This window comes from Gallinula chloropus, assembly GCF_964237585.1.
Source record: "Gallinula chloropus genome assembly, chromosome: 7".
Lineage (NCBI taxonomy): Eukaryota > Metazoa > Chordata > Aves > Gruiformes > Rallidae > Gallinula > Gallinula chloropus.
Window position 1 is genome coordinate 26,007,766 of NC_140092.1, and position 12,294 is coordinate 26,020,059.

A 12,294-nucleotide genomic window follows, 5' to 3' on the forward strand; every position below is an offset into this window, starting at 1 on the left:
GTCTAATCCACGCTGAAGTCCCTGAGGTTTCATTCTGCTTTTGTTGGCTTCTTTATGTTTAACAAGCCACCTCACACTCAAATTTAAACAGAATCAGCACATGATGTAACAAAGAGTTAAAACAAAATCCCTGTGTTATATGTACACTGTATTAATCCCACCTGCTGAATTCTCTCCCTATCTCCAGAGCATCAAAAGCTTCGTTGGAAACCCAGAAGAAAGATCTGCCGCCGCTGCCCGTGTCTCCTGCACCCATGTCAGCCAAGGTGGCCCAGAAGAGACCCAGGAGCGAGAGCAGCGAGCAGCCTGTCCCTGTCGACACTGCCAGGAGCAATAGCAACCACAAGGATCCTTCGCTCTCCAAGCACAGGAAGGTGGAGAGAAACCACACCGACCTGTCTAAGGGCGTCAAAGTAAGTACCTGGGTGTGTTCTCCAGCCTGGGGGGACTGCGTGGTTCCTTCAGAGATGTGCTCTGAGGAGATGACAATAGAAGGAAGTTAAACCAGCCACCAGAAAAAGCTCTTTTGAAGCGTTTTTGGCCCCTTTGATGGCTCTTTGTGACTGCATGTTGCTAGCCTGACAGCCTGTGTTGTAACTTCACCACTGACTTTCTGGTATCTGTTCTCATCTCACTGGTGAGACACAGAGAAGGGTGACCCTGTAAAAACCAAAGCAAAGAGAATCACCTGTATGGTAGTAGCTGTTTCTGGATACCTGGGCATCTGCAGGTACAATGCTGGTGTCAAGAGGCATGTTTGCAGAAAAGGAAGAGTGGATTCGAAAAGCCAATGGGATCCTGGGCTCCATCAGCAGAGGGGTGGCAGCAGGGACAGGGAGGGGATTGTCCCCCTCTGCTCTGCCCTCCCAAGGCCCCAGCTGGAGTCCTGTGTCCAGAGCTGGGGCCCCCAATGCAAGAGAGATGTGGGGCTGTTGGAGAGGGGTCAGAGGAGCCACGGAGATGATCAGAGGGCTGGAGCAGCTCCCCTATGGAGAGAGGCTGAGGGAGCTGGGCTGGTTCAGCCTGGAGAAGAGAAGGCTGTGGGGGGACCTCATTGCAGCCTTCCCATCCCTGAAGGGAGCAGAGAGACAGGAGGGGAATCAGCTTGTTCAAGGGCAGAGACTGGCAGGACAAGGGGGATGGAGTGAAGCTGGAGGAGGGAAGGGTTAGATGAGATCTTAGGGGGAAGTTCTTTGCAGAGAGAGTGGTGAGGGGCTGGAAGGGGCTGCCCAGAGAGGGGGTGGGTGCCCCGTCCCTGGGGGTGTTCAAGGCCAGGTTGGATGGGGCCCTGGGCAACCTTGTGCAGGTCCAGGCCTGGAGGTTGGTGTCCCTGCCTGTGGCAGGGGGTTGGAGCTTTGTGCTCCTTAAGGGTCCCTTCCAACCCAGACAAGTCTGGGATTCTATGATTTCTTAAAACTAAGAAACATCCAGTCTGTGTCTTTGCCCTCAACGTGGTTGTCAGGTTTTTAACTTGCTACAAAACTGTGAGTGATCCCTGCAGCTGGATCTCTGCTTTTTTGGTTTATAAAATTCGGTTGTGTTGCTGTTTATTGGTAGCTGAGTGTGTGTGGTCAAGGCTGCTGTTGCATATGTGTGTTAAGCCAGACTTTGCACACCAGTTTAGCTGGCTTCTAACTGCATCCTTTTTCCTGGTACTGTCATTGGCAACAGCAGATCAGGAATTGCTGTGTGGTCAAGCTGGAAAGAAGTGTGAATGGATATTACCCAATGTCCTGCCTTGTCCAGTGACCATGAGAAATGAAATTAGGAAAGTCAGGCTGTGGGATTAGCTGTCTTTCCCTAACCAGCTTCATCTCCACTCTGTGACTTTTCAGGGATCTGCAGAGGATGTCACAAATCCTTTCCCAGTGCCTTCTTTGCCAAATGGTACCTCCAAGCCAAGGAGACCTCAACTCAAGTTTGAAAAGTAAGGGGCTTTATTGTTTTACACTCCTTGTCTGGTCTTTCTGAAGACACCAGGAAGGGCTGGCCCTACCCTGGCTTGTGCTTCTTAATGAGCACTCCTTTTGGGAGGGAAGAGAGGGGGGAGAGATGTCTGAGACCTCCCCAGTCCTGTTGTCTTGCCTCTGGGACTTGGTCCACGCACCATAAAGCCAAGGTCTTGGTTTGAGGGAAGCTGCTCTAGAAAGTAGGTACCTTTTAACTCTCTTGTGCCTGCCAGTGATGAGTTTGGACTCATCTGATTCTTGACAAGTGACAAACAGGCTGGGGCAGGCAGGTGGCTTTCTCTGGGCATGACTCTTTCCTCGCCCCTTTTGTCTGTGCACAGGTGGCTCTGTGCCACTCGCACAGTGAGCAGATCATCCCAGCCCACAGCAATGTGTGTGGCTCAACTTCACCATAGTTTGTGTTGAATACATCCAAGACCTGCAGAAGCCTTGGTAACTATATCTCTTGTAAGCAGAGAAGTTGAGTGCAAGCTCCTCTGGTCTGAGATGAACGTGTGGTACTGCAGAGTTTACACGTTTCAATCGAAATGTGTTTGGACTTGAGGAATGAGAGGAGGTCACATAACTCCATGGCAGGGAAGTAGTAACCTTGGCCTTGAGTTGGTGGCATTTTATTTTGAGATATGTTTTCAGTGTCATTCTAACAGACATTTTGTAAGACATCAGCTCATTTTACCTGTGCATTCAGGTGCTGTGTCTTTCCAAACACATTAATTCAGTGACTGTTGCAGTAACGTGGGTTTGAGAGGCTGTAACAGTTCAAACTTACAAACAGTACGTTTGGACTCGTTGCATCCTCTAGATCCAAAGGTAAAATGGATAATCATTGTACCCTTTTTCTGCTCTTGCCCTTTCTGTCCCCAATCCAGGCAGCATTCAGTAGAATACTACATGGAAGAGGCCAAGAGGCTGAAGCACAAAGCTGATGCAATGGTAAGTCTCGTCCCCGTGCTAGAAGTGTTCACCAGCTCTGGTGTTCAGACCTGATAGCACTGGGAGTACGTTTGATTTGTCTGTGGGGAGGCTGCCTTGCCAAATATCCAGAGATTCCCCTAGAGACCATGGCTGGAGAATGGGATTCAGATGTTGTCTGAGGTTAACAGGTCTCTCTGCTTTGCAGAGCGGACACAAAGTCCTGGGACAACAGATGGGACTGTTTTAAGATGGTTTGCTCTGAAATGCCAGGACCTGTAATCATGTCAGTACTCAGCACTGGTGAGGCTGCACCTTGAGTGCTGGGTCCAGTTCTGGGCTCCTCACCATAAGAAGGACATGGAGGTCCTGGAGCGAGTCCAGAGAAGGGCAGCCAGGCTGGGGAAGGGGCTGGAGGGCAAATCCTCTGAGGAGCAGCTGAGGGAGTTGGGGGTGTTCAGCCTGGAGAAGAGGAGGCTGAGGGGAGACCTTCTCCCCACCTCCACTGCCCTGCCAGGAGGGTGCAGAGAGGTGGGCGATGGTCTCTTCAGCCAGGGGACAGGAGATGGGACGAGGGGGAATGGCCTCAAGCTGTGCCAGGGCAGGGTCAGCTCAGATAGGAGGGAAAAGTTCTTCCCTGGCAGAGTTGTGGGGCTGTGGCACAGGCTGCCCAGGGAGGGGGTTGAGTCCCCACCCCTGGGTGTGTTTAACAGACGGGGAGATGAGGTACTGAGAGATCTGGGTCAGCATAGGGCAGGAATGGTTCAACTTGATGATCTTAAAGGTCTTTTCTAACCTCTGTGATTCTGTGACTGTGTTGGCAGTGAACAAGTTTCAGGAATTCCCTCTGTGGATGTAACTGGCTGCCTCTGCTATGGGCAGTTGAATAATGTGCAGGAACATGTTTGTTTTGCTAATTACAGCTCAGTCAGATTATGGGTGATAGCTAATTGCCATTTACCCATGGAAATGAAGTGAAGGGATACTACAGTGGGAAAGCCCTGTCTGCCTCACCTGAGGCACACCTCCAAGACCAGACAATAATACCCCAACATTTTGATGCTGATAAATTACTCAAGGGAAACATTGAGCAAGCAGAAGAGATACAAATAGCCAGAGCCCACCAAGCTGATGACTGGGACCACTTCAGGGGTTCTGCTGAGAACCCTTTAATTGTCACCCGCAGGCCAGACTTGTATCTTCTTCTAACTAGGGAGAGGAGAGGAACTTGGGTACACTTGTATTTGTCCTAGTCTAAAACTGAGAATCCTCTTCCCAACAGACTGAGAAGACTGAAAAGGCCTTTCAGTACCTAGATGCTACCCTTTCCTTCATTGAATACGGAATTGCCTTGGAATCGGACACACCAGCACCAAAATCGGCTTACAGCATATTCAGCGACACCATCGATCTCATCAAGTAAGCAGCTGACAAGCATGATGGGTGGGCAGCCTGTTCAGAGGGGAGGTGTTCCTTGTGTTGGTTTTTTGCAACCATAGCAGCTCTAGATTCCCACTGTGGAGCAGAGCTGGGGTTGCTGTGCAAGCACAGGAGAGACAGCCCATCCAGAGGCACCCAACACACATCCTTCAATTGTTTCAGTATCAGAAGGAGGAGGCACCGTGTCCTGCTCAGCATTTGAGCCTTGCAGCTGAGGCACATCAGAGGACACTTGGTCATGACAAACAAGGACATGAAGGAGTTTTTCCCTTATCCAGATCTGAATTAGTTTCACCCAGGAGCTCAATAGCATTTTGGTTAAAAAAAAAAACCCCAAAATAATAATATAGGACAGGGAAGATCAGCTTGTGCCCCAAAGGTCTTGCAGCTTGGATGTAGGTAGATCTTATTGCTTACACCCATGGGGTTTCTTTTAATAGCCTTTCCCATTTAGTTTCACAGCCAGAGTAGGTGTAGTTAGGTAGCAAGTAGTATGACACATGCAGGCAGCACAACCCAAGGACCTGTACATCAGGTAGAAGACAGACAGGTGTCTGTGTATTCATGTGGAAATTACAGGTTATGTGAGTGGTTTTGAGAGCTGATTTGTCTTGTTGCCTTAGAGCTGAACCAGCTGGCAGGTGGGGGTTTTATGGGGTAGACTTCAGACTTTTTCAATGAAACTGTTCTCTTTCTCATCCTGATGGACCAGAGCAAAGATGCTGCTCTGGCTTTGTTTTCCTAAAGGAGATTTGCTTGGTTTGGGGGTTTATTTCCCCAAAAGAAGGTGCCTGTCTTGTCCAGAAACACTTGGATTTTGATTTTGGTGGCAGGGGCACCTCGCTGAGCCCCAGGAGTGTAGGCACCCACTGGTAAGGGTGTTGCTGTTAATCAGTGTCAGGGGGAGAGTGAGTCAGGTAAGGTGCCACATCTGTTCCCGCTGCCTGGGAAACACAGCGTTGTGAGAGATGGACCTCTGCTCGTGAGCGTACCAAGCACTCATCGCCAGGACTGGAAACTCCGGGCGGGTTTCCTGACTCTTGGAACGATGTTTGAGATAACAGCATGCACCAGTGTTCTCATGAATGCTGGGACTTCAGACCAGTGACAGCTGACAAGGTTCTGTTTTGTTTCTTTCCTTAGATTCATCATGACATTGAAACCATTTACCGACTCCTCAGCATCTTCACATGAAAAGATCTTTGCTGTGTTATGGTGAGTACCCGTTTCTCTGCGTGTTCATGTCCTGGCTTTAGGTAGAGTGAAAGACACGGTGCTTTCAGGGATGGAGGAATCAGATATGTGGGAATCAGGGTTCTGCAAGGAAATACACCCAGGATATAAACCCCAGAATGAACTCTGAAGCGAGCTGGGGTATCACAAGTGACCACGTGTCGAAGGTGCAGGCTCTAAAATTTGATCTGCTGGTAACTTGAGAGTACATAAAGGTTTTCACCTAAGGTGAAAGAATGCGATTCACTGCCCATGTCTGAGCCATGTAACTGAAGCTGGGGGTGAACATAGCTGGGACACTTCTGGATGACAGCTTACACTGCCAGTGGCACCTCTACCAGGCTGGGCACCTGTTTGTATAAAAGACGTAACCCTTAGAATCACAGAATCACAGACTGGTTTGGGTTGGAAGGGACTCCAAGGATCACAGAGCTCCAACCCCCTGCCACAGGCACGGACACCAACCTCCAGGCCCTTCTTCATTTGGAGTTTTGTTATTTATTTCCACGGGGTCTTCTTTTAAGATGAGCAGAAGGGGGAGAACTCCTGAACTTCCCTGGCTTTGCAGTACAACTGATGTGCTTCTGCCTCCATCCCATGAGGCTGACGGCTGCGGCGAGCGTGAGCGCTGACGTCTGGGTGTGTTTGTGTTCACAGCATGCGCTGCCAGTCCATCCTGCACATGGCAATGTTCCGTTACAAAAAAGACACTGCAATAAAGTATTCCAGGATCCTGAACGACCACTTCAAGGTAGGGTGTCAGCAAAGCTTCCAGCTGGATGGCTGTAGTAGATACTGACGGCGGCCAAATAGCCTGACCTAACAAAGAGTTCTCTTCCTTGCCACAGAATTCTTCCAGAGCGTCGCAAGCACCTTCTCCGTGTGTTGCAAGGTAAGGTGTAAAACTGTGTTGCCTTGTAACGTGTGTGTAAGGGCGGGGGTGAGAACGGTAGCTGGAATTAGTTGCAAGCTGCATGTGAGAGTGCCTCAATGCTGTTGCCCCCTGGAATCATTAGGGGCCATGAGTATGCTTTCATGAGTATGCCCCCATTAGCGGCCATGAGTATGCTTCTGCTCTCTCTTCCCTGTCTTTTCCCCCCTGGAAAAGGGGGGGAGGTCCGGAGTTGTTAGGAGGTCCAGAGTTGCCACCCGTCCAGCAGAGCGGGTCACCCCCCAGAAGCAGGTCAGGAAGGTATCGTCACCGTGCTATTTTCGAGCCCCTGCTGTTGCCATCTCTGTTCTGTAAGAGATCCCTCGGGCCTTACAGTGATACTATCCCAACCCTTGGCAGCTGGCCAGCAGGATTGCGCTTTACCCTGCAGTAGCATAACGTCAGGCTGATACTTGAACAGTTTTCTCTCTAGCTCAGTCACCAATTAAGAAGAAGAAGCAGTCTAATTCATACATCAGTGAGCGTTCTGTCCTCTCTGTGCGTTTGCAGCAGCCTCGCTGTCTGCGTGGCAGCGACAGGAAACAAGAAGCTGTCACGTAGCAGCGTTGGACCCAAGGCCTGGTAGGCCGGGCCTGTATTTTAACGACCGTGACTATGAAAGAGGTTTCCGGTTGCATTTGGCAGGTGGCTGCTTGGCTCCACGTCCGTCCCTTTTAAACTCCACGTCTGGGAGAGGGTGGTTTGGTCTTTAGTAGAGACACTGAAATTCCACCTCACACCGTGCAGGTTATCAGGCAGTAAATCATCTCCCAAGAGCAGTGGTGGAAGCCCCTTCGTACCTGTGGCTAAAATTAGGTTGGTTGAAGTGTGGTGGGGCTGTGAAGGCGATGGGGTGAAGCCAGCGTGTGTCTGGAAGGCGGGCAGCTGACTGCATTTAGCTTCCCATGGGCTATAAATACGTGTGTGCAGGCTGACCTGGCTGCCTGTCAGAAGGCTCCGGCCTGCGTAGGCGGCGAGCTTCGGCCTGCCTGAAATGGAAGCCCTTAGGAGAAACGCTTAGACCCTCTGGAGAAGGCTTCCACAAGTAGGCTTTGGGAGGTGGGCTGATGGCCCTTTCTGCTCTCTGGTCCTGTGTTTTCTTCTGTCCTGGAGGAGTCCTTAGAGTTGCAGATCACTTCAGAACCCTCTCAGCCTTGCACTCAAAGGACAACTGCTTGTCAACGCAGCTGAACGCAGCTCAGTTTTCAACGTTCCACTCCATACTGCAGGCCCGAATGATACCGGATAGCTCCTGGCATGAGATAGTCCTGTGGCTGTCTTCTGCCTCTGAGGTTAAACATTCACTGTGGCGTTTCTTTCTCCTGCAGAAGCACAGGCATGCCTTCTCCTCATTCTCCAATGCCCTCTCCTGCTGGTTCGGTGAGTTCGCAGCCCGGATCGAATTCCAGCAGCTGCAGCGGCAACAGCGTTGGCTCTTCAGTCACTGTCCCCTGTAACATCGCAAGCATCACCTCATCCTACGTCAACATCACTTCCTACATCCTCTATGCCTATGATATTTGGGAACAGGCCGATGCACTGGCCAAGAAGAATAAGGGTAAGGGGTTCTTTAGCTCTCTGGCCTTTCTGCCTGACGTGTTGTGGTTATGTGTGTGTACTCACTTAAATCCTCGTGCTCCGTGCAGCAGGCACCACCCCTGAAGATCAAAGCCTTAAAACTTGGGAATATCAGCAGCTTATTGGCAGAGGTGCTTGAGGGTGGATAATTTAACGAGTGTTCCAATTCAGAGGTTGTCTTGGCACCCTCACATGTCAAAGTGCTGAGGACTGAGAGGGTATCGAGTGCAGGAAACCAGCCAACTCGCTTCACGGGAACACAAGAAGCGTTGGGGGGGTTTCTGCTCTTTGGTTTTCCCTTTGGGGCCTGTAGCTTTTCTGAGGGAAAACCAGCTTTTGTAGCATTTTAACTTTCTTTGTCAGACTTCCAGGTACTTTTATCTTGAAAACAGTGACACCAGTTTCTTTCTGTAACAGAGGTGCTGAATTGGAAGCCCTTGCTGGATGTGACTGGTGCTTGCCAGGACCACTTCCAAAAATTGCTGCTAGGGTTTCCTTTGTTAATTATTTTGATGGTTTTGTTGTTACAAATGCTGTCCTGTCCTGTGGTCCAAGCCGTGGTGCATAAGCACAAACCCTAGAGCAGGCACAGTTTGGTTTGTAACCTGCCCAGATGGCATTTGGAGTGCCATAAAGATGAAGTTTAATGAGCCACCACACGCTGCCACAGTCTACCAGCAGGCTTACAGAGGCGATAAGCACAGTGTGCCTGGCAGGATTGTTGGAAGGCTGTAAAAATACACTGATGGTGGGGCAGTTGGTGAACTCCAGAAGGGTTTATGAGTCACCTTTGGATAAAGGAACTCTGGTCCTATGAGCAGATCTCTGCTCACAGCAGCAATTTGCCTGTAGTGTTTTGGATTAGACCCTCAAAAGTCCGTCACATGGAAGGAGCGGTGGATGCTGCCGGTGAGCCAGAGGAATGAGTCATGGAGGGAACCCAGGGGGAGGGCAGCTGGAGCACAGTCTTGCATCAATCAAGACTTAAATTCACAACCTGCTCTCTGTTGCTATTTTAACAGAGGGGAATGCTGACTGGGATAGTAAATACTCCCAGGGGTGTAGATCCGTGCAGGAGAACAGTCGATGCTATGTAAGCTTGGCACAGTGCAGGACGGTGGAGGAATTTCAGAGCTGGAATCTGTTGGTACTCAGTGTAACGAGCAGATGTGAAGAGGTACAGAGAGTGAGGACATCAACCTAAAAAAGGGCCATGTCTGCACTGCTTCCATGCAATTCACAGGGCTTGAGAAGAGAAGGAAAAGAGCAGCTCCAGCTACAGAGTTCTCTTAAACAGGGAAGCCATAAGCTAGGGGAAAACCCTTGGCTTTAATCGATGTCCCTTGGGCAGAGCTGACGTGCTTCCTGGCAGGACCCCAGCCTGGTGCTCCCAGCGCAGGACCTGTATCCTTGCTGTGATTCAGAGCAGCACAGTGGATCGTGAGGCTGCAACAGCTTGTTTTACCACCTCTGATCTCACACTGAGGTGTTGTGTGATGTCTCCATCCTGTCACATGATGTAGGGGGTTTGGACACCTCACCTGTACTTCCAGCTCCTCCATGGAGGGAATGGAAATCCGGTTTTTAGGAGCAAGAGCAGGGAAATGGGGGGAAATGTGCTCTCTGCCTCTCAGTTGGAAAGTATTGTCATGAAAGCATGGGGGTGTCTGCATCTGAAGAGCTCCTTGTGCAGCCGAGCAGCCATTCTCAGCATCCAACCTTGGCACCAGAGCAGGGAAAGCTGAGCATGGACAGGTTCTGAAACACAATGGAAGCTGGAGAGACTGGGACGAGCCCATACCACTGGAAGACAGGTTGTGCAGGAAAGGTGGCTGGAGAGGAATAGGTGTGAAGGCTGCCCTGTCACGTGCACCTCCTGGCAGGTCCAGAGCCATCGCCTGCCCGTGTGGGAGGAGGATGAGGAGTGCAGTGGCTGAGGTTGGTGGCAGGACAGGAGGACTCCTTGACATGCCTAGCCAAAAGCAACCCAAGCTAGAGCTGGGTCCCCTGCTAGGCTCTATGCATTTTAAACCCTCTCAGATGAGAAATTCCAATGTCTCCAGGGTTTAAGGATGGATGCAGCAAAGGAACCGGTCCTGTGACAGCTACGCATGCTTCCGGGCATCACCCAGACAGACAGACACCTGATGTTGCCCTGTTTAAAATCTGGTGGAAGCCCAAGTAGGGTGTGACAACCAAACTCTTACCCACCTACCGTGGAGTCCTGATGCCCTTTGAATGCCAGCGCCTGGGGAGGGGTTCAGCCCGGGACAGGTGGTCCAGCATGCGTGTCTGAGCACCCCTTCCCCTCGCACTCCCTGCCTCATGGCCTCATTCCACCTCCTCACCCTCGAACAGCACTGACCTCCCTACGTCAACACCACCTTCACCTCGCTCCCTTGGCACTCCTCGCTGCCCCAGGCCTCTTGCATGACACCAACCAACCATTTTCTCTCTCTCTCTCTCTCTCTCTCCCTCCCTCCCCTTTTTGCAGAGTTTTTCACGGAACTCAGCACAGCGACGTGTGCTCTGGCACTGAACAGTAGCCTGATGGAGCTGGTACACTACGCTAGACAGGGTTTACAGTGGCTGAGACTGGAAACGAATACGCCTTAACTGGTGCTCCGGGTGATTTAAGTACCTTTTGAACCTTTGTTGTTTTGTTTTTTTGTTTTTGTTTTTTCTTTGCACTTTTTGAAGCCTCAGAAAAGTTTTGACTCGTTGAATTGTTGGATACAAAGCACCTGGAAGGGAAAATGAAAATACATCAAGGTGGAAGGGTTAGGGTTACACTGGAAAAAAAAAAAACACAAACCACTTGGAACTGGGTTTTTAGGGTAAGCACTTCGCTGCCTTTGAAACAGAAGAGCTGGAAGAAAAGCCTCAGCGGTGATGGCACCTTCCTTTCAACCAACAAAGTGCAATGAATTGTCTGAATGGCTCCATGTATTGATGGTCTATAAACATTTCTATGATGAATTACCAGCAGGACAAAAATCACACCCATGAAGAAGTGCCGATACAGAAGGAAATTCTGCCCCCAGAGGTTATTATGCAACATCCCACGGTCTGCAGCGGCCGTGTGCCCAGGAGATGCGTCAGCAGTGGGGTGTTTTTGCAAGCATGGATGCAATCTTTGGTGTCTTTGTTCCTCAGATGACAAGTAGCAACCTCATCAGCACCGAGCAGCATTATGTTACAATAAAATAAAGAGCAAAACAGCCTGCCTTGCCTGCTTTCCAACCTCACCCCCCTCTTGCGTTTCTCAGCCAGCTGCTGTCCTGAGAGTTGGGAGAAGCCAACTGCCTTCAGTGCTGCAAGTTCACTTCTTAAGTCATCGCTGCTTTGGTGGTCCTCCTCCTCCTCACCGTGCGCCCACGTACCTGTAGCACTCAAACTGTGATACCTTGGAAGCCAAACACTGTCGGGGTGGCAGGATGACCAGGCGTGGTTGGAAATGGCTTCACCTTCTTCTGTTGGCAGAGGGTCATCACCCACAGCAAGAACTATTCCCCGGTTGCTTTTTGTCATGTCGATGGGGTGGGGTGGGAGGGGAATAGCTCTGCTGGGTGGCTGCGGATGCTTGGACATTGTTCTGAGCCTGAGAGCTTACCTGGGGAGAGGAATCACTTGTGTCTAAGGAGGGACTAAGCGGCCCAACGTGGAACACAAGACAGATTGTGTGCTGAGATGTTTGCCTGCAGCATCGCTGGTCTGGGTGAATATCTGGGAGCAGGATTTGGTGCCAAAGGTAGGGCATCCTCCATACAGGAGATCACTCCTGTGCTCTTTCTCAACCAAACTACACAGAAATGGGTCCAGCAACTTAAAAAAATCTGTCAAGGGAACATGAAAGGGAATAATAAGCTGTTTGCAAGTGGGTTTTTTCCTTCCCAGGAGCCACGTTTCTGGAATCATGTTTTGAGGAGACAGTAAGGGCGAAGGCAGCATCCCCGGTGTTGGCGTGTTCCGTGCGGTGGCACCTTTCTCTACCCAAAGATTTCCCAGCACCCTGCTGTCCCCCTATCTAACAGTGTGCCTTAACCCCCTCACATCCCTCGCCCCATCGCTCCCAGACCCTGTGGAAGCAGCAAAGGATAGTCTCCCAAAATAATTGAGCTTATGGGAAAGAATTAATTCCTTTTGCCACGTAATTCAGGGATGGAGGAACTGGGAAGCAGTGTATCCCCTTTGGAAAATACCTGCTTGTGGCTTTGAGGCTCACAAAAC

At 50.5% G+C, this 12,294-nt stretch overlaps 1 protein-coding gene across 1 annotated transcript in view; it reads left to right on the top strand.

Annotated features, from left to right (window-relative positions):
• Positions 1-11,594, top strand: part of AFF1 (ALF transcription elongation factor 1) — a 93,156-nt gene extending 81,562 nt beyond the window's left edge. Inside the window, exons 13-21 of the mRNA XM_084266600.1 lie at positions 188-413; positions 1,836-1,927; positions 2,840-2,903; positions 4,165-4,301; positions 5,466-5,537; positions 6,213-6,306; positions 6,404-6,447; positions 7,815-8,044; positions 10,559-11,594. Coding sequence (XP_084122726.1) covers positions 188-413; positions 1,836-1,927; positions 2,840-2,903; positions 4,165-4,301; positions 5,466-5,537; positions 6,213-6,306; positions 6,404-6,447; positions 7,815-8,044; positions 10,559-10,680 — 1,081 coding nt within the window. The 3' untranslated portion in view covers positions 10,681-11,594. The remainder of the gene's footprint in view (positions 1-187; positions 414-1,835; positions 1,928-2,839; positions 2,904-4,164; positions 4,302-5,465; positions 5,538-6,212; positions 6,307-6,403; positions 6,448-7,814; positions 8,045-10,558) is intronic.
• The last annotated feature ends 700 nt before the right edge of the window (positions 11,595-12,294 follow it).